The following is a 22264-nucleotide window of genomic DNA, read 5'->3' as shown; positions in this document are numbered from 1 at the left end:
CTGCCCGGGTAGCCATGATTACTACCTGGCTGAACTACAGCCAGCGTTTATTGTGTTTTCTAAGCTCTCAAAAAATAGAGCAGAAATAAAAACCTCAGAAGAGTAAAATGTAAGACATAGACATACAGATAATGAATGGAGTAGATTTAGCTAGACATGTGGTGTGCATCTAAGTGACGTTAGGGATATAAAAGACTTTAAGCTGAACTTGTATTGAAGCTGATTTTTTTAAACCTCTGCCTCGTTATTTCTCTGTCCTTGCAGCTTCTTGGAGATCTATAACGAGCGTGTAAGAGATCTGCTGAAGGGAGGAGAACAGAAGAAGAAAGCCACACTGAGAGTTCGAGAACATCCTGAGAAAGGACCCTATGTACAAGGTGAGTTTTCATTCCTTTCCACTGCTAGACAGAAGAATGATAAATCTACATTAAAACCCCCTAAAATCAAGATGAAAATATTGCATTACAATGTTTAAAACATGACCTAGCAGTTCCAGGTGTTGATGCACTAAATGTTGATCTAACGGACCAGCTTCAAGGAGACACAATTCCCTTTGGGGTTGCATCAGGAAGGCCATCCGGTGCAAAAATCTGCCAAATTAAACAGACAGTGACCCCGTGTGAGTAGGGGAGCAACCAAAAGTATCTTGCATGAATGCACACTTAATTAAAAGTCAGAATTTTTTTTTCCAAGATGTCTTGTTTGTGTTGTTTACAAGTTACAAGTCTTCTTCTCTTCTTGATTTAGTTTTAGTCACATCTATTTTTAGTTGGTAGATTCCTGTTGCTTCTTTTATTTCACCTTTTCTCTTTTCCCCTTCATCTCTTCATCCTTTCCCTCTCGTTCCCTCCATTTCTTTCTCTCCCTGTCATCCGCTGGACTCTCCGTATTCAGAGCCCCACATCCACTCATTGTCTGTATCAGGAGAAATCCCACTTGGCCAGAGGAAGTGAAGTCATTTCCTTGTGGTTCCAAGCAGTTCCACACACATCATATCCCATTTAGGTTTTCCAAATTCGACTTCTAATCCCTCAGTGCTTTTCCATCTAAACACTGTTTTGCTGCCACTCCTGTTTTCCTTAAATAATTTAACTCTTTGTATTGAATAGCTTAGAGAAAACAAAGAGGAAGAGGCTAAATGATGAGCCAAGAGGCTCCATGATGATCTGTGTGCACATGTTTAACAACTTTTTAAGTTGGTGATTCATGCCTGGAAGTAGAGCATTGTTAGAAACTGTTGTTTCTAGATGCTGTGGGAAATATTAAAAAGCACATGGTGGGAGCAAGGATTGATGCATTTCCTGTTTGTGTCTCTTTTTTATACTTCTTTCCTCTTAACATTTTAATCCCTGCAAATAATCAAAGCAGCTTTTTTGTCTCATCTCCATTCAGTTTCATGTTTTTAGAAGTTTTGTATGATGTGGAATAAAAATCGGATTGTGTTCAGTCTTGCTCAGGGTTGACCAATACAAATTATCATTCTCTTTGCGTCCCTCTCATCAGACCTTTCATCACATGTGGTCTCAGACTGCAAACAGGCCATAGACCTTCTGGAGGAAGGCATCGCCAACCGCATCACCGCAGCAACACACAACCATGATGCCAGCAGCAGATCCCATGCCATCTTTACGATTCAGTACACACAGGTCATCATCTCTCTCAGACTCTGCATGTTGTGCTGTTACTTTTTTCCAGATATTCTCATAATACTCCAGAGTATTGAATTTGTATGACAACTCTATAACTGACCACTGATCAATATGCAGACTTTGGGTTATTTACTTTTGCCTTTTCTCTTTAGGCTATCCTAGAAAACAACCTTCCTTCTGAAACTGTCAGCAAGATTAACCTGGTTGACCTGGCTGGGAGGTGAAAATGTTATTTCCTGCTGTCGTGTGCCCTATTTTTCCCCCTTCAGCATTGTTTAAGCCCAAATTGTTGACAAAAGTGCCCCCTAGTGGATACTGACTCTTGCCCTCAGATTGCTGAACTCCCTATTTCACACATTTTTTAGTAATTTTTTATTGATATGATCTCATACTTTGTTTTTGTTGTGTCTACCAGTGAGAGAGCAGATCCCCACTACTGCAGGGATAGACTGACAGAGGGCTCCAACATCAACAAGTCTCTGGTTACTCTAGGCATTGTCATTTCAGCTCTCGGTAAATACATTTTTTTAGTATTTTTATTTTACTTTAATAAACTTCCAGAAAATTCACATCGATTCTCTTGTGTTCTCTTCTGTGCTTGCTTTTTTTGGCACATCCTTCAATCTTTTTGCCACCACCTCCGCAGCTCAGAACTCACAGATGTCAAGCAGCTGCCAGAGTATCAACAGCGTGGCCTCTGAGGGCGATGGTAGCACAGTGGGTAGCCACAGCAGCTCGCTGTCTGGAGGTGGAGGTGGGAGGAGGCACTGCTTCATTCCCTACAGAGACTCAGTCCTGACATGGCTTTTGAAAGACAGTCTGGGTGGAAACTCCAAAACCATTATGATTGCAAGTGAGTTCAAACTGAGTGATTCCACAATCAATTTTTATTTTCATATATATTCTAAAACTGTGTTTAAGAAAACTGACCACCTTATGCCAAGTAATGTGAGCGTTAACTGCTGCTGGCTTGTGTGCGTTTCGCGTGTATTTTCTCTTGCAGCGGTCTCACCCTCTGCCAGCAGTTATAACGAGACCCTGAGCACCCTGCGCTATGCTGCCCATGCCAGAAATATTGTCAACAAGCCTCGGGTTAATGAGGTTAGCGGCTGTTTGGAGTCAGATGCCAAGGTTTAATGTTTGATCTAATTGTTTGGATTAGGTTAACGTGCACTTTGATTTCTGTGCAGGATGCGAATGTTCGGCTGATCAGGGAACTGAGAGAGGAGATTGACAGGCTGAAGAGCATGCTGCTCAGCTTTGAAATGGTATGGTGACCTTTTATCGCTAGAGCGTGTCTCTAACTCTCCCAGGGAGACACTCGGCTGCGTTTACTCCCTTAAAAAAAAAAAATCCTTCTTAGTACTGTAAGGCTTTGTATAAAAGAGATTCCCACATTACACATTTTTCTACCAAATCCTTAATACAGTGTTTTATATCTTGGTGACATTTCTAATCCCCTTAGGTGGTCAGGACTGAATTGCATTGTAATGTCTGTGTGACATTTTCCTTTTGCACAGTATGTTGACTGATCATTTCTTTACTCTCTTGATTGACAGCAACGTAATCCCAGTCCATCCTTGAGTGACGAAAGGGATGGAAATCTTTCTGAAATCGTGCTGCAGAACGAGCTAAAGGTAACGCAGGGTCGACACACATGCTTGCATCTGCCTGTCTGAGTCTTTGACACGTTAAGCAAGTGTGACTTCAGTGGAATGTTTTTATCAGGTCGCTGCTTTTTCCAATATTTACCATGTATCTTCTCAAAGATTAGACACCGACACTAACTGAACTGGGATTTTATTTTTTGTTCTGCCTTACTAGGAGACATTGGAAACTTAAACAGTTAAACAAACCAAGTGTTAGAAATCACTCTATGCGAAGAAGTGTTTTCAGTACTACTATCTATAGGACTGGACACTAGTAGCAGATGTTGGTGCTAACGTTTTCTACCTCCCATTCTTCCTGACATTCCTTTCCCCTTACCCATTCTTGGGTTGCAGGTGGAGCAGCTGACAAAGGACTGGTCAGACAGCTGGAGAGACAAGAAGGAGCTCCTGGAGGAGTACAGTGTGGACATCAACAGAGACCGGGCCGGCTTCCTCATCAACTCCCTCCAGCCACACCTCGTTGCCCTTGATGGAGATGTTCTCAGCACCGGTGTTGTCTTTTATAACCTCAGGGTATGATGATAAAAAAGGAAATACAGGGTTTATATTCTTTCTCTTTTTATGCACGTTTCTTTGCAACCCAGGAGATACGTATTTGTCATTTACAGGCATGCCATAACATTCAAAATATATTTTTTTGCACAAACACCAGAATGCAAACTTTTGCATTTGCTCTACTTTTCTGAAATCTCAAGTTACTGTTTTTGTCAGCTGACTTGACTAAAACCCTCTCTGTTTTTCTACTAGATCCCTCCAATCCTCTCAACTTCTTGTACTACTATTTCTCTCTGTACTTCTAGAAAAACTCTTGAGAAAAGGTGCGTTTGTGTTGCCTTTTCTTTTCACTGTATCTTCCAACTGTCCTGTCAACTTCCCCTCTGTGTGTACGTGTGTGTGTCTGCGTGTACCTTCTGCAATGCATAAAACTCTGTTGGATAAGAGGCTCTTAGTTCTGAGGCTAGGAGTCAGGGGAGCTTAAGCTGTCCTGATTCTGACAATGACAAGCGTACCCTTAGGCCTGACAATTACACAGTTTCCTGCATGTGAAGAACTGAGGCCACCTGGGAGCACATGTGGACGTGACACCAAATAAGAAAGCCTTTAATCCCATTAGATAAGACTTCAGATTAAACAAATCACATTTATTTTTCTTCCAGGTAAGTGTAAGAATAGACGTTAAAACCCCTTCACAGAAGATTTTGTCAAAATATTTGCTTGTTTTTTTTTTATAGATATTTACGTATTGTATGTGGATTTTGATTAGAGCTATCATGTTCACAATATATTTTTTGTTATAGGAAGGAGTTACCTGCATTGGACCTCAGGACGAATTTGAAGAACCACAAATAGGTATTTATTTATTCTCTTAAAGCCATGCAATAAGAGAGGTCTGGAAACAGAAATGATATAATACAGACAAAGTATATTTTTATAATATTGAGTTTGTCATGTAGGTTATTGCACACAAGGTGCAGAGTACATTATGACGATGTGGATGTATTATAAGCTCCCTTTTCATTAAATGTTGCATTAGACGCTGTAAATGTTGTGCAGTTGAGTAGCAGCAACGGTACAGCTTTCTAAATCAAAATGTGTCACAACATTTCTGCATTCTGTGTGTAGTCTTGCAGGGCAGCGCCAGCTGTGAGATTGAAAACCACGGGGGTGTGGTGACGCTCAGGCCAGTGCCGGGCTGCGTCTGCCTGCTCAACGACAGAGAGGTCACAGAGTCCTGTAGACTGGCTCAAGGTCAGCTCATGTCCTCAGCAGAGCACTTTGTTCATACTGTCTTTGGTTCCCAGCAGGTTTGCCCCAGATAATGTGACAGAAGCTGGTTATCTTGGTACAAAAAGGAGAAAAAAAAAATGCATGTTTTAATGTTGGATTTGAGCTGTGCGAGTCCAATTTTGTGATTTGATTGATTTTTTTATGTAGATATTGTAAATCAGCTTTTGGTGAGTTACTGCTTTGCACTGCTGCACGTAAAGCTAATTCATGACTTTAAATGCAGTTGATGCCTTTTGCTTAATTAATGCTGGCCTTAAACGAAACTTGAATTTCATCCAAGAATCAAAAGAACATGCTGTGAGCAATTTGTCTTTCAAATAAGCAGGGGAAAAAAATGATGTTCTCGACACACATATACATTCAGCAAAGCTGATAAAAATATAAATGGCCCAAAGATTTACAGAGTTACCTTAAAGATAAAAATGCAGGGTACACACACACACAGCTTACATGAACACAATGCCATGGGTTTAGCACAGCTCATGATGAAAGATTTGTCTCTCGGTCTCCAGGGACAGTGATTACCTTGGGAGGAGTGCATAAGTTCCGCTTCAACCACCCGGCTGAAGCAGCTGTCCTTCGGGAACGCAGGCGGGTAGGTGCTGATCGTCCCAAAACGAATGTGATGCTGTTGATTAGGATGACAATCATGAAAATATTTATGATGATTGGGTGATACACTTGAATGCTAATGATACACAGACTTTCCCTTTTCTCAGAAAATTCTCATAATAACACATTTCTTATTTTGTCTGTAAACACTAAAATATTAATTTTTCTTTTAAGGCCAGTGAAGGTGGCATGACCTGCACCTACACAGACCTTTGCCTTGTGACTCCTGATAACAGGTAAATACTGTTTTAAGGCAATGTTTCCCACTCTGTGAATATATGTGGGTTAAACAGGTATTTTTCTGTCCCCACTTTCATATTTGATAAGAATTACAAATCCAGTGACCTTCCTGTAGATTCATGCATAAGTCCTTCCACTTGGTGGAGTGCGTGTTTCCATTAGCCCCCACCCTTGTGAACAATCCCAGTTAGCTGTTTACGATTCAGGCTCAGGGGTTGCTTAGTTACTCATGAGACGCTGAACACAACAGTATCCTCTCTGCCACCAAACTGTATAATTCTAGACATCAAACTACACATAGGTGAGGTAAAATGATCGTTTTACTCTCCCTGGTTGTCTTTTTTCTCTCTTATTTCATCATCATTTCTCAGTCTGTGCTTCATCTGTGTAATGCGTCTCTTTTTGTAGTGTCGAAGAAGTGAATCTCCCACAGCAGGTGGGTGCATGCTTCTCTCCCGGTGAGGAGCCTTCTGCCAGGCAGCGTGTGGAGGAGCAGAAACGCTTCGTGGAGAGTTTGCGTCAGGAGATTCAGGCTGAACAGAGACGGGCTGAGAGAGAGCTAGAAAGGGAGCAGGCCTACCTCCAACAGCAGCACACTGAGAGTGAGAACTCTTTGCATTTCATCACTTACACAAGTATTATTCAAAATCCAAGTTGAAAATCTGCATCGTTTTAAAAAAAAAGGATGACATGCCAAAAGTCATATTGAGTGTGATTTCTAGTGCTCAAAATGTCCTACTTTCTGTCTTCAATCAACAGTCCAGCAGTGGATTTTGAAGGAGAAACATCGCCTGACAGCTGTTGAGCAGAGGATCACTCACGAGTCTGGAGTTCAAGCAGACCTCCTCCCTGCACCCCTGCTGGAGAGGTTAACAAGCCATGTGTTCAGGGATCAGAAAGATGTTTCAGTGGATTGTCCATCCCAAGTGATAAGAGCCAGGAAGAAGGCAGTGCAGGATGAATTGCTAAAGCATCACGCTCTCTGCCGGGCCGAGAGCCGCATTCGGCGCAAAAGGCTGCGTTACCAGCTGGAGAGAATCGCCAGCAAGCAGCATCTGTTGGAAGCAAAGAAAGAGTTACAGCAGCTGGAAAATACTCTGCCTTTAGGACCAGACAGCCCAGAATCTCCTGAGGCTGGATCGCCCTCAAAGGTCAAAGGACGACCGTTTGATTCTCGTAGACACTCGTTTTCATCCGATCTTTTGTCCCGACTCTACCCACAGAACACACCCATCTTCAGGTAAGGGGACAGTAAAATCTGTTGGTGAGGATTCAGGAAGCAGTTTTTCAGGTTTTCTTAATTATTTAGGTCTTGACTGTTAAAACATCAGTTTTTCTCCTTCTCCAACAGACACTTCCTCAAGAGAAACAGATCCACAGACCTGACTTTAAATTCACCCAAAACGTCCGATTGGACTGGTAGCAGGAAGTGGGTTTCGGATGAGTGTCTTCCTCGGGAAAGGACCCAAAGTTGTTCTGATTCTATCTTCTCAGAGCAAAATCAGCCCCGCCAGAATGAAGTAACCTCTCCTGAAAAGATCACGCAGACTGCCAAGGAGGGACCACAAACCCAGCTCTGCCGGGAAAGGCCAGAAAGGAAACCTCTGCTTCCGAACCGAGACCTGTCTTTTAAGATCAGGTCAGACCAGAAATCGACGGGTACACAGAAGTTGCCTCTTGGATGTAGTTTGCTGCTAGTCGGCCAGGAAAACTTTCAAGGATCATCCACAGACAAACCCAGTTCAGAGAATGGCCCTGTTATGCATGACAAAACATCCTGTCATGCAGATAACAGCAGATTAGGAACCATCAGCAAGTCGTTTCCTCGTTCTGTGGGGCCCAGGATAAAAAGAGCTTTGTCTAGAGTGTTCAGAAAACCTCCCTCAGGTGTGAATAGACAACTGCCTAAGCCGCTTGGAAAATTTACAAGTAAATTTCACTGGAAACAAAGAAGAGACAAGAGCCTTAGAGACACCAAAATGGGTCAAAGGAAATGTACCATTAAAACTACAGTGTCGTGTGAGGAGCTTGACCAAAGGACTCTGTTTGAGAGCATTAGACATAGACGGTGGCATAGTACTGAGGCTCTGATGAACAAGACTAGTAGATGGATCGATGAGCAGCATGGACTGGTTGGATGGGAGGAAGAGCGAGAAGTCAAAGACAATGGGACATCAGACTGCGAGAGCCTTTTCTCTCTTGATTCTCTGTCCTCTGCTTATGCCACAGCTCTAGCAGAGCAGCTGAGACATGAGGATGCAGCTCAAAGCGAAGCAGAGAGTGAAGACAGTCAAATGTCTAAAGATTCACTCAGTTTGGAGAGCACTGTTAAATTCTCAACAGTGAAGAGATTTAGCCAGACACTGGTACCAACCTACTCACTGGTGACGGATTCCACTGATTCATCCAAGCTGCACACTAAGACAGCAGAGACCAGTTTTGAGTGGGACAGCCGTCAGAAAACAGAGGCATACTGGAGCCATCAAAGCTCCCCGAAGACAAGACAAATTGATACAACAATGAAGCCTTCTTCTCAAAGCTCATTAGTAGCAGACTCCAGAGGCAGAGACACTGTACATAAATTAACTCAGGACTTTGGGAATGTGGAGGCCACTTTAACCAGTAGCCCACGCTCTCTGAGCAGCTGCAGTGTGAGGGGGCCAGAAAACCCGCTGGTTCTCACTGATGCCTGGTCCTCCACAGATGCAGCAGAGAGTCCCAGGATGCAGAGGGATTCTCTACCTTTTCAAAGAAAAATTATGTTCCGACACGCAGAGATCAGCAGCAGTAGTCCCAGTCCGACAAGTATGAATCTGTCAGGCTCTCAGGTTGGATCTAGAAGCCATAGCTCTATGTCCACTAGCACTGAAGGTGTAAACATGAAAGTGGAAAAACACGACCTTGAAGTTTTGGGGGGTTTTCAGGCACTAACAACACCAGACAATGCCCTGAAGTCTGATAATCAGAAGGATGTAAGATGTTGTGCAGAGTGTTTAGGAGAACCCACAAAAATGAGCGATCCTTCTTTTACAGGTACTCCAATTTTCAGTTACAGTCAGCATCCAGCGTCTTCATTAGATCAAATGGAGACTGAAATTTCCCAGACCACACAAACAACATCAAATTTGATTCAGGTGTTTGCAGATTCCTCCAATATGATGTTTGCTGACATTACAGTGTCCTCTGACCATGAAATGTGTAGCTCATTGTCTCAGTCAGTAATCCATTTCTCCACAAATCCTACTAACCCACGTGAAGTACTGGCTGAGATGCCTGAAGCTGCAAGTCCCTTAAAACCTTCTACGGAAAAGGCAACAGTATGCAGTCTCGATTGTGGAACAGAAAAGGTGAGAGATTTACAGCAGTGTACGTTTACAAATACAGAAGATGCATTTCTTATAAGGGATGGAATCAAAGACACTGAGCAGGCCACTGCACTACAGCAGGAAGTTGATAAATTAACTTGTAAAAATTCCAGGAAGAGAAACAAAGACAAAGAAGATACTTTCATGGGCAGCTTGAAAATACCAAATACACAGGACAGCAGAGAGTTGGTAAGCTTCTGCTGTGCATCAGGTGACAGCCATGAGGAGATTTGCCCTGATGACAGTAATAGCACCGGGGATTCTAATAAAGAAGAGCCTGCAGTAGAAACTAGCAGCAGAGGATGTGTTTCTGTTTGTGTTGTTGGCAGCGTTATACAAGATACAGTGTCTTTGGTTGCATTGCCAGTATCTGATTGCAGCAGTGGGAAACTCGAACCAAGTCGTGGCGTCTTTGAGGACTGTCAGTTTGGGCTTCAGAGTCATGAAAAAGATTCACAGAATAGTATTTCATTTGGCGATAATAAAGTAGTCCAAAAGGTGGGTGTAACCCTAAAGGAACAGTTTGCAGAAACAGAACAGAGAGAATCCCGAGTGAATAACCATGGAAAAAACCAGGAAAGGGGAGAACACTTATGCAAGTCAGATGCTATTTGCAGCACTATTGATCTGAGAATCGCAGAAGTGGTGAAAGAGCACATGAAATTGTCATTGATGGATAGTGATGGGGCCAGGAAGAGCTTGAGTCAAAGTCTGAATGCCTTGTCATCATCTGCAATTCATTTTGTTTCAAACAGTAATGAATGTAGATGGACAGCAAAACATCTGCGAGATGAAAGGAGTAATCAAGCGAAAGAAGGAACAAACCTGAGTGGACATCCTACACTGGAAACTTTACTGATAAGTAAAAATAAGGTGGATAAAAGTGAGAACCTGGCTTCAGCTATGCCAGCTGAATTGAGGAATAGCAGCAAGGTTGTATGTACTGAAGTGACGGAAACCTTTGACAGCGCTCATAGCGTGTCTGATGGAACATTAAACAAGCAGGTCTTCAGCCCCTGTGTTTTCCAAAACTCACTTCCAAATATCCACTCAAGTCTGACTCTGTGCAGCCAGGCAGGGTGCGAGCACGCTAGCGACTCTTTGTCAGCAAGTGATGCCTTTGTAACACAAAAACAAATTAATGATGCAGGCAAATGTGAAATAATAGCTAATCTTCATCCAGTTATTACTGATATTTGCTCCAAAAAAGCAGACAGCCAGACAGATCCCCCAGCTTCCAATGCTAAGCAGACATGCCCACAACTTAACCAAATAAGCCCTGAAACACTTTTCACCACTGACTGCATAAAAGTGAATTGTAGCTGTGCTGCTATGGGGCGCACTGGTATGGAAACTGCATCAAACGTTGTCAATAAAGATAATTATTCACCCAAACCAAACAAGCCAAAGATGATTCAACATTTCCAAACCAGTGGCGAAATATCTGGAGCCATGAAGTTATTAGCTGGTGGTGGATTACATCAGTGTAAAGCAGACAGAAGCTACAGCAACCAGAACACACCCCGTGGTGAGGATGTCTGCATGAAAGGCTCGGCTTGGCATGATGTAAATGTTGAACGAGATACCACAACAGGAGGCAAACCTTCTGTTACAGCACAGCATGAGTTCAGCTATCGACAGACTGGTTCCGATAACTCGTCTCAGAGCTGCTGCAAAAACAAACCCCCAAATTTATCTGAGTCACATCCCAAATTTAATGAAAATACTCAAATCATTAGCAGTGGAGATTGCATAATGAAAAGTGACAAAGAGACTTTGACCCAACCATTCGTGCCACACAATCGAGCAGTAACGGCGGAGTCACAATCTAAAATGCTACAGCAAAACTGCTTTAAAAATCCAAGTTGTTTTAGACCTGTAATCACCAAAGAGCCCAAGAAAACTGGAGGCATGCTAGGAAATTCTTCTCTTATGATGCAAAAAGGCAAAACTAAGCGGTTCAGAAAGTCTCACATCAGGACCTGTCCCACATCTTCCTCTGACTCCTCTCTTAAGTCATCAGACGAGGATGAGGAGGACCACGCCGCCACTAGGATGCATCACAGCAGGCTGGCATCTAAATGGGTCAAGCTTGACATTCAGAATGATGTCAAACCTGAAGTCAGACAGCCAAGAAAAAGCAATGCAGGACAATCTACTGTAGCACCAGCAAACAAATCAAACGTGAAGACTTTTTCCCATGGAAACCCCGGCAAAAACGAAGTTAAGCTTAGTAAAGCTTACACGCTAAAAAGACACTCCTTACCTCTTCGGTCAGTGTCACAGAAAACGGAACAAATTAGCCCGCATGCAAACAAAAAGGAGCCACAGCATGTGCCAAAGTCTCAAGACTCCCCTATTCATTTTGTATCCAGTGACATCAACCCTTATGTTCACCAGTGGCAAGAAGACGACTCAGGCCAACATTGCTATAAGAACCCAGCGTTTGGAAGCGCTGCTGACCTATCCAGTAATTCTCCACTTTTAAACAACTCAGAGAAACGTATAACAAGGTGCTGCAGTGTCGATAATGGGCTGAATGGGCAGAACTCTCCATTTAATTCTCATCTTAGCACATATGCTACAAACAAGGGACTTTCCAGTACTCTTAGTAGTGTGGAGGATTATAAAGAACAAGCAACTAAAACATCTCAGCTTACACCCTGTCAACAGGCATTTGCGAATATCTGCAGTTGCCCTGCTAATCTGACAGCAGACAGCGGATCTTCAGTCAACAGTATTCCTGGCGATCCTGGCAACGCTTCCGGTCGAGTAGATGAAATCATGTTCGTTTACTCATCTGAGCAAGAGTGCCAGACGAGCAAAACAAACGCACAAAGGAGGACATGCGAACACAGTACTCAGACTGAGCGTGAGCTTCAGGCGCAGGGTAACGGTAAGAACTGTAGCTCTCTGAAGAGGAAAGATCGTCACAAAAGGAGCAACACAGATGTACCCGTGTCGCAGAAAAACAAGGTGGATATCACAGAATCTCCAACTTGGGCCAGTATGGAAAGCATGTCAGCTCACATTTCTAAGTTAATCAACAGCACCTCAAACCTGCTGGGGGACGTCCAGGGAATGAGGACAGGTGAAGTTCGCAGTTCCAGTTCAAGGAGTATTAACTTCTCAGATCTTAGCACATCTTACGTCGAGTCTAATAGTGGCACCAAGAGAGACTGCTCAACTCAGACGGCTGCAGATGTTGGGATCCAGACTGAGAGGCTTGTAGCTCCAGCAGAGAAGAAAGCTGCTGTTCTTCTGTCACCCAGTGAGAAGTCTAAATCTCATGAAGTCAATGTCATAGTCAAAGTGATTGGTTCTGATGCTGTGAGTGTCTCTCAAGACAAAAATATCCACTGTGTGGTAAAAACAAAATCTAACACAGTTGAAAAGATGCAAAGTATGCCTGACCTGAGGTTTAACACTTCTGTTTCCTCACAGCCTGCGAATGACCCTCTCAAAACTGCTTGTGCAAAGACTGCAGCTGACTGTCAAAGGCGTGTAAGGTCTGCTTCATCTAGAGTCTCTGAAGCACTGGGCCGCAGAAGTACTGCAGTCCCTGAAATCACGCATAGGTCATCAAAAATCTGCTACCAAGAAAATCACAGCCCTTCATTAACACACCTCACATCTCCTCATCTAAAGAAAATGGTCACATATACAGACCGTGCGTCATCTCCTATTCTTACAGTGGGAGCCAGATTACGCACGAGGCTCAAGGGTAAACAGTCGGTAACATGTTCTGCAAAATGTAAGGCTCAAAAGACAAACCATCCCTCTGAGGATGACAGCATGACCATTCCTTCTGTTTTGGATGACAATCGGATGTCCTTACGGGATTGTGATTCTTCCTCTGACAAATTAGAATCAGTATCACTTGGGAAAGTGAGTGAAATTAGTTGCACAAGCTCCAAAAGTTTAGATAAGTGCTCTTCAAGTCCAAATCCATCAATGGAAACATATGCAGACTCTGATGGGAGACATGTGAACTATCAAGACAAGGACAACCACAAGCTCGGGTCCAAATGGCCGGTGGCATCCCCGCAGTGGATGCCTACTTCAGCAAATGGTTTAATTTTACAGAACCACATTTCCCCCACATTAAAACAGACTGATGTGCACAAACAGCAGGCATCAGACTTCAGAAGACTTGTGCCTCATGCTGGGGATTTTAACTACAGTCTATCTCCATTCAGCAACAAGGCTGATCAACCTCAAGAGGATGATATAATGTCACTAGCACCCAGTGAATGCAACACAGATGTGCTTGTGAACATTGAACCTGTCAGCGATGTGTTTCCTTGTCAAGATAATCAGAGAGTCCCGGAGGACCTGCCTATGCACAACAAGTTCACCAACTGGTCGGGGGTTAATCAGCAACAGTCAAAATGCTCAAAAAACCTGACCACATTTGTGACCAGTGAGCACAACAAACGCAGAGAGTGTGCCGAATGGGGTGAAGTCGGGAGCTTTGGTTCAAATGCAGAATCTGTGGTGCAGAGCGACAGGAGGGCAAAGGAGATAGTGAAGCTGCGACAGGAGAGAGAGCAGGTGATGGCGACGGTCAACCTCAACATGAACCCGACACCACTGACTGTGGAGCTGGCAGAGGCTAAGCTTCATTACAGGCTGGGAGAGACGGACACACTGCTAAAGATGTTGTCCCCGAGGTCCAAAGAAGAGCTTGTGACGCCAGCTTCTGCTTCTACAAAACAGCAGCTGTATGATGTGTAAGGATACAGTTGACATAAATGCTCTATTTTGACATAAGATTTGCTTTAAAATGTTTAATACACACCAAAGTGGAAATACCTAATTAAAAAATCCAAAAGAAATAATAATAATATTCTGACCTGACATTCAATGCCAGCTTTTAAAGCATAAAACACTTTCGTAATTGATACTACGGATACATTGATATTTTTTAAAACTGGTCTTCTCTTAGACTTCATTGACGTTACTGTTTTTTAAATTTGATCCCTCAGGCATCGCAGGAGTATTGAGGGTTTGAGGCAGGAGAGGGAGGAGCGCCTCCAGACTTACCGGAGAGCTCGTAGCCTGAGTCCGAGCAAGCACCCTCGCCTCCGTCCTCAGGAGACTGCATCTATTGCAATGCCCAGTCGGCACAAAGAGCATCTTCAAAGGCTTCGGCAAGAAGTGATAGAGAGCACCAGGTGAGATGCTGAGTTTCACAAAATCAGCGCAACGGCTCCTTGAATCTCACATTTCGTGCTTAGGTTTTCAGGAGTGATGTAAACAGAAAATCTATTTGGCTCTTATTTGTTTTTAATGAAGAATGCCAGATGCTCCAAGGGAAGAAAGCCAGTATCCATCTGACATTGAGCAGCTGTTGCGGGACTATGGTCGAGCTCGGGAAGAAGCCAGGACGGAGATCGCAAAGGCACGAGAACGACTGCGAGAACGGACTGAGCTTGAGAAGAGGAGGCTACAGCAGCAGGCCCTATCTCAGGAAGACAAGGTCAGTCAGATCCATATCACAGAGAATAATTAAAGATCCCAACCAGTGAACTCCAGGGTCTTCATCCTATCATGATAAAAGTGACTATAGAGGGGATCCTGTGTGCTGTGCAGCATTTAGATGTTGTTGTAAATGTTTGGATAAATAGTTTTGTCTGTATGAACTTGACTCTAGGTGACGTGTGCCGGACAGGATGACTTGAGGCATCGGACAAGGATAAGCAACAGCACTTTGTGCACAGGATCCAGTCTGAGTCTTTCCTCTGGACCAACATCAGGGTACAACAGTGGCAACACCACCCAACTACAGCAGGGCAACAGACCAGTTCGAACAGGACAGGTCTGTATATTAATGCTACATGATACATTAGATTTGAAATGAAACTGAGATTTAAGATTGAGCTAAAAAGGCTCAACTTTTCTTCTGTCCAGATCATGAAGAATGAAGGGCTGAAGGTTGGGACACGTCCTCCTATTTGTGCTCCACAGAGTGTGAAGACACAGAGAGGGTGGCTGTCAGCCCAGGGTAACAGCAGGACAGTTAATCACCAACCCCAAATAGATTTGGGCAATAATCATGATTAATTATTATTTCAGTAAGACGTCCAGATAAATCATTGCTATTTCAGGATTTATATTTGCCTTCCTTGGAAGCTTTGGCAATTTGTTTAATATGGCAACTAATAAATGAGATTATTGCCCAGGTTTGTCACCACTTCTTTACCGTCTTCTTTACATCCTCTGTATCTAAATGTGCTAATAATATCATGTGATTTATTAGACGTCCAACAGAGCAGCGGGTTTGAGCCTCTGATGACTTCATCTCCGGCCTGTACACGCCAGCGGACAGCATCCGTCGGCTCCTCGTCTTCCATATCGACAACCTATCAGGACATCACATTCAGTCTTCTCGGTCGAGCTCTGGCTGAGGTAATATACCCGAAAAGTCAGCTGTAGAAAAACGTGCTCTAGGAGAGACATTCTAATTAGTATTTTGTATTTGCGTTGAAAGATTCACATAGTAATTAACTGTCCTTTATAAAAAAAAATTGGGTTTATTCTCACTGGTATTTGTTTTTGAGTTGAGTAAGACATTTTTTTCTCGACAGGTGCGACTGGCTGCCTCAGGGGATTTTGGCAACCTGGTGACAGGCAAAGCCGCAGCAGGCTGGAGGTGAGCATTCTCCAACCATCTCCCTTTTTCTCGATTTCCTCGGTGCCTGCTCCAGGATAATTTTGAGCAAGTAGACAATTTGCATCACAAAAATCATTTATGTGCTATTAGAAAATGAACTTTGTCTATCTTTACCCAGTTACCAAGGAGATGAACGGGGAATTCAGGCATACTACAAACCCTCTTCCTGCCCATCTGTCCACGGTTTCCTGGGAGCTGGGGAGCTGGACAGACCGCTGGATAGCCTGTGGAACCTAATCTCCCAGCTGTCCAAGAGCCACATGTACAATCAGTCAGTCCGCTCAGTGTGGACACGACCACTAGATGACAGCACTCAGCTTGGTGAGCCAACATCCTCATAGGCAGCAGTTTTAATGACAGTATATTTAATCTTGAGTTATCCTGAATATCACAATTTTAAGGAGATTTCTTGAAACTTCATTCCTCTCTATCCATTCATTTGTTATAATGCTAGTAGTTAAAACATCATCTTAAAAAGTAAGATGCTTATTTTCCGAGAGAGTTCAGAAACTAAAACACTGCTTAAACGTCATTGCTCAGAAAGAAAAACTGATGAATTATGGTTGTGTAAGGTGACCTTGTGCAATCCGTTTACCTTGCAAAAACCTTTGTGCTTTTGCTAAAAAGCAAATCTTAAAAATAAAATAAAATATTTACACTTTTATCTTGACAGCAAAACTATTTATATTTTGTGCGACGCAGTTAATAGAGCCTGCAAATTCTTCTCAGCGAACGCATCTGCATCCATTAACTATCTGTACTACAGCGTGGTTCAGCACAGTCTCATTCATCACTGCCAAGTTTGTTTTATTACGCGGCCAGCTCCATCCTCACACCTGCAGTGTGTTTTCATTTAATACCTGCAGCCCACCACGAGGCCTTTTTTACTTCTGCTGGCCTCTTGTTCTCCAAGTTTTCATTCTTTGTACAATTTTTGTTTTTTATGCAAGCATGTAGACTTTAAACTAAAGTATCAAGTCACTGTATCGTGAATATGACATTTTATTTAGTGAACTTTCTTTCTACCAGTCTAGTATCCCAGTATTAAACAGAATTGGTGCTGGATAATTAAAAGACGTAGTAGAAAGTACTTGAAGGTACATGATCTGTTTATAGTGTAGTTTTTCTTTATATGTGACTTTGTTTTTTAAATATTGTATTTATTGATTTTTGTACAGCATACACAATCACAAAGAACAAGTAAGAGTATGTCAGACACTAAAATATACATAGAGAATTGAAGATAAAGATGCAGCGGCCCGAATTGAGTCCAACACGAGGCCCTTTGCTGTGTGTCTTTCCACTCTTTCTCATAATATTTTAAGGAAGAAATACAACTAAGAAGATAATCAAAATATATGTGCTCAGGGGGTGCCGGTGCCAGTTCTGGTATTCTCTGGCGATTGCCTATAGATATGCACGGTACTGGGCTGTAAGCACAGGTGTCATGAACGGTTGTCATGTCCTCGTGATGTCCGTTTCTGACAGTTTGGGGCATAAACATGCACAAGTGGCTCGTTGGAGGGCTCTGGCATTGCTCCTCCTGTTCCTTACACAAAGGAGCAGATACTAGTCCTGTTGCTTTGTTGATCCAGGTCCTCGTGTAAAGGCCTAATGCTCTTCCACACTCCTGAGACCGTTATAGGAGACACATCAAAGCTATCAAAGCCATGTGGGGGCTGCAGGTACCGTCTCATGCTACCAGTCACTAGGAAAAAGGAAAACTAGAGGGAAATCAGCCAGGAAGCATAAGAGGAGAACACCAGGAGTGCACTTGCTGTCACTTTCACTTCACAGATTGATATTCCTGCAATTTAGCTGGCGGGGTTTAACCTGTGATAATTGTGCAGGCCCTTATTTTTTTAAGTATTATTTTTATTACCTTTTAACTGATGGAAGTCTGAAAAAGGCGAGATATGTCATGTGTGGTTTGTTGTGAAGATTATGAGTAGGCTCGTTAGTGTATTCATGAAAGTCTGAGAAAGAGCCTTGTGCTCAAACATCACACTGCAAATAAAATCCTTGCACAGGAGCTGTTTGGTTTGTCTGTTTCTATAGTAGTAAATCTATTTCCAGTATTGGGCTTTTATTACATTGCCCCAGTTGTTTTATTTCCAGGTTTGTATCGAATATACTTGATCATTTTCACGTATCTCTCCATTTTTGTTTAGTTTACATTCTCACAGATTCGTCCACCTGTCACCTCAGCCAGCCGCGAGATTTCTGCTGCATCAGCTCACAGTCCAAACAGGTGAGCACAGCTTCAACATTAACCAGCCGACGCGCATGATTACTGTTCATCTCTCTTGTGTAAGGCTCAGGGAGTATGTGCAGCATTTGCACGCGTTAGCTTGACAAAGAAAAATCCAGATTACATTGTAGTGCAAACAGCAATTTAACAGCATGTTCCTCATCCACAAAATGTTAAACATGCTATTTAGATACTACTCATGCTTAGAAGTCACCGAGCATAAACAACACTCTGACTCAGAGGCAGTGGGTGTGGAGGAAATCGTGTCAGCTGTTGGTTGTTGGTGTCGGTGTACACTTGCCTCCCGGCTGATCAAAAGAGTGCGGCACCTGTTTTATTGATATTGTTTTCTCTGCCGCAGGGTGGCCTGCACGTGCTGGCAATGCAGTCTGTGTTTGAGGAGTCTCTCCCTCGGCCCAGCGTGGACGCCATCCGTGGGGAGATGTTGCCCAGTTGCTGGATCTTGCAACCAGTTAGACGTAATGAAAAGGAAGTAACCAGAGTCATCTACCTGCTACAGGTAAAATATGCTTGCCAGAAATACATCCACAGGCTCTCATGCATCACTCCCTATTTCATTGGGTGCAAAAGTAATGCGGTCACATAAAGCAAGGTTAAGGTTTGTGAAGGTTATTATGTTCGGTTTCTTTTTTTGTGGTCATTTTGGAGGCTGCAGTTTAAAGGCCAAAATACCTAAAAGACACTTTCAGTGAATTACTTCTATATTCCACTATATTACTTTTAGATTTCGATATACTTAATAGAGCAGTTGTGTGTATTGCAATACAACCACCAGAAGGGTAGCAGAGTTGAAGTCTATGCATTTTAACCTCCAGTAAATCAGTCTTTCGAGCTGATTATTGAGGCTGATTGTGCTGATCTAAACAGCAGGATGACTTTATGGCTCTCCACTGGCAGGCCTATCACTATTAGGGAAATTAGTTTCATGGAGTAGAAGCTTTTTTTTCACCTTCCACCAAGTTTACCACAGGAGCAGCTGATACAGCACAGACAAAGACTTCACTCAGAGTCCATCTTTATAATGAAAACGTAATTGTATTTTCATATTTGCTGTGTTTGAGTAACTTGCTCACTGGACATTTTATTAGGTATACCTATTTAACTACTCATTTATGCAAATATCTAATCAGCCAATCGCATCGCAGCAACTCAGTGCATTTAGGTATGTGAACTACAAACGGATGGAGAATAAAGGTTATTTAAGTGACTTTAAACATGCCGTGGTTGTTGGTGCCTGACAGGCTGTTTTGAGTATTTCAGAAACTGCTGATCTACTGGAATTTTCCCAGACAACCATCTCAAGAGTTTACAGAGAATGGTCCAAACAGTTCTCTGGGTGAAAATCCCTTGTTGATGCCAGAGGTCAGAGGAGAGTGGCCAGAAGCTGACAGGAAGGCAACAGTAACTCAAATATAACCACTTTAGGCAGCCAAGGTATGCAGAAGAGCATCTCTGGTGTACAGCAGCAAAAGACCACAACAGGTGCCTCTTCTCTCAGCTAAGAACAGGAAAGTGAGGCTACAATTCACACAGATTTACCAACTTTGGGCCGTAGAAACATGAAAAAATGTTGCCAGGTTTGGATCTCGTTTTCTGCTGTAATATTCAGGTGGTGTTGGTGTAAACAACATGAAAACATGAATCCATCCTGCTCTGTATCAGTGGTTTGGGCTGGTGGTGTAATGGTGTGGGGAATATTTCCTTGACGCACTTCAGGCCTTGGTACCGATTGTATCAATCCCTTTATGATCGCAGTGTGTCCCCATCTTCTAATGGCTGCTTCACTGGATGTGCAGCTAACAAATCTGCAGCAACTGTGTGAGGCGTGGCCCTCATGTCAATGTGAACCAAAAATCTCTGAAGAATGTTTTCAGTACCTTGTTGACTCTTTCCACAAAGAAAATGGGGTCCAGCTCAGAATTAGCAAGGTGCACCTAACAAAGTGTCTGGTGAGTGTAATTTGCAGGCTGTACTACATGGATGTCATTTGTTATCTCCGTTTCCTCTTCTGTTTATTTTCAGCTGGACCTAGGAACTCCATCTTTTCCTCACCGTCTCGTGAACGCTGTTGCCAGACGACAGGCAGCCGTCATCGCCGATCTTGATGTTTTCCTTTCTTCGTAAATCGACGGGACGTGCAAAGACGCATCATTAGCAGCGAGCACTTAGATCCTCTCCGTCACGGAGTCGGTCTGTCTTTTGAATTTGCACCTGAAATGTTATTTACTTGATTTTTTTTAAGGGCACTGTTACATTTTATATCCAGACACAAAGTTGAAGCAGCTTTTTTTTTCTTAATGAAGGTATTTTTGTAAAATATTGGTGTTTTTCTATATTTGTACATGCACATGATGATTTTCAAGACTGTTTTACCAAAGATTAGATGTTTTTAATTGAATGACTTGGCATTGTAGTTATTGCCAGTTGCTTTTAGGTGCTTTCAGGTTGAGACCACTTAAGTTTCCCCTCTAAATCTTATATCCCCCTGATAAATAGCAGGCATTTTACCTCCTCAGTGACATTTTCGTCTGTTTACTTTCTTTTATATGTTGACTGACAGATGCAGCCAGTTCTGTTAATGTTTTAAATCCACCAGTGTACATCTTTGACTGCTTCCTCGCACATGCACAATAAAAAAAAAAAAAACAGTGTAGTGATAGACAGAACAAAACTTCACTAACTTCTCTTTAGTCCTTTTCCCGCTACATTTGTGTGCCTACAGCATTTCCTCACATATTCAATAAGATTAATTCAGCAGAATATGAATTTCAAATATCTCTTAGCAATTCTCAAAAATGGAAAAGAAAGATATGTAAGCTATATACTGTATTATATAGTAGCACCATGTAGGCCAACCTGGAGGAATGGTAAGGAGTTGTTTTGTAGCTGAAAATGTTAATCAGCTCACTGCAGAAAAACACGAGGGGAAAAAAAGTTTTGTAGCAAAACAAGGAAGAGGAAAGTTGGGAACCTTTTGACTATTATCAACTCTTAAGGGCATGAGGGCAGATCAGTTTTGAACCAGAACATGATGGTTCGTGCCCTCATGTCAAACATGCAACGTGTTGATGAGACTATTATCCAGCTCCAGGGTTAAGCTCTCATAGTTTTCAGTACCCCGATTCTGCATGAGGTGAGCTTTTAAGGTCTTCCCCTCCCACTTGTTTCTGAAGCCTGTTATTTATTTAGTTTCTCTTGCCTTCTGTTTGAAATGCTGTTGAATGTGTTATGTAGCTGTTCTTCGGAGTGCTGTGTTTGTGGCTGCTTGCACAAAACCTTTTCTGCATTTAGTAAAATTGAAGAGGATTGTAAAAAGGTTGTTGTTTTAATGTGTACAGTTCTTTTAACTAAGATGAGAAAAGGCCAGACTGCTCTCAGACAATCCGGGTCTTGTGTATTTGGATATGAAGCCATGTTATGTGGAGTCATTAAAAGACAATGTTGACTCTGAAAGTAAAGTTCAACTAAACCTGTTCCCTGAGGCACCAAAGAAAAAGAGACAAGTGAAAAATGCAGTAGGAGCTGTATGGAAGGTTGAAGGAAAACAAAACTTTAGCAGGAAAAATTAATTGCAAGATTTTAACTTGTCAGAATTTTGAGATGCCTAACTCAAGATTTTGACTTACAGATTGCAATTTTAATATTGTCAGTGAAGCAAACCTCCATACAGCTGTTTGTAATACTTTCTTGTTTTTTTTATAGCATATTTTTATTTCTTAAGAAATATATATATTTATGTTTTTCTGGTGTGATATGTATGTATTTTATTATAAGCGCCATACTTCTTGTTGCTAATAAGTTGTTATTAGCCATTTTTCAAATAAGTTTTGTTTTTTATGACACAAACTGTTGCATCAAAACCTCTTGTGTGTTCAGTTTTAGTTACCTTGTATGTAGCAAGCAGAACATTTACCTTTAGTGCTGACTGAACTTCTTTTTGGATATTGTTGTACTGAAAGGTGATATTAAAAAAACAAACAAACATATTTCTC

At 42.4% G+C, this 22264-nt stretch overlaps 1 protein-coding gene across 1 annotated transcript in view; it reads left to right on the top strand.

Moving 5' to 3' along the window:
- Positions 1-22258, top strand: part of stard9 (StAR-related lipid transfer (START) domain containing 9) — a 40413-nt gene extending 18155 nt beyond the window's left edge. The window contains exons 7-32 of the mRNA XM_085143955.1: positions 265-377; positions 1504-1646; positions 1802-1869; positions 2065-2162; positions 2296-2502; positions 2653-2750; positions 2840-2917; positions 3209-3286; positions 3653-3832; positions 4618-4669; positions 4943-5068; positions 5620-5702; positions 5894-5955; positions 6368-6561; positions 6719-7199; positions 7311-14057; positions 14313-14501; positions 14623-14806; positions 14981-15145; positions 15238-15331; positions 15587-15735; positions 15915-15979; positions 16119-16321; positions 18172-18251; positions 18613-18771; positions 20295-22258. Of these exons, the coding sequence (XP_085000081.1) occupies positions 265-377; positions 1504-1646; positions 1802-1869; positions 2065-2162; positions 2296-2502; positions 2653-2750; positions 2840-2917; positions 3209-3286; positions 3653-3832; positions 4618-4669; positions 4943-5068; positions 5620-5702; positions 5894-5955; positions 6368-6561; positions 6719-7199; positions 7311-14057; positions 14313-14501; positions 14623-14806; positions 14981-15145; positions 15238-15331; positions 15587-15735; positions 15915-15979; positions 16119-16321; positions 18172-18251; positions 18613-18771; positions 20295-20396 (10198 nt within the window). The 3' untranslated portion in view covers positions 20397-22258. The remainder of the gene's footprint in view (positions 1-264; positions 378-1503; positions 1647-1801; positions 1870-2064; positions 2163-2295; positions 2503-2652; positions 2751-2839; positions 2918-3208; positions 3287-3652; positions 3833-4617; positions 4670-4942; positions 5069-5619; positions 5703-5893; positions 5956-6367; positions 6562-6718; positions 7200-7310; positions 14058-14312; positions 14502-14622; positions 14807-14980; positions 15146-15237; positions 15332-15586; positions 15736-15914; positions 15980-16118; positions 16322-18171; positions 18252-18612; positions 18772-20294) is intronic.
- The last annotated feature ends 6 nt before the right edge of the window (positions 22259-22264 follow it).

This window comes from Neolamprologus multifasciatus, chromosome 19 (assembly GCF_963576455.1).
Source record: "Neolamprologus multifasciatus chromosome 19, fNeoMul1.2, whole genome shotgun sequence".
Classification (NCBI taxonomy): Eukaryota; Metazoa; Chordata; class Actinopteri; order Cichliformes; family Cichlidae; genus Neolamprologus; species Neolamprologus multifasciatus.
This window is presented reverse-complemented; position numbering and strand designations above follow the sequence as displayed.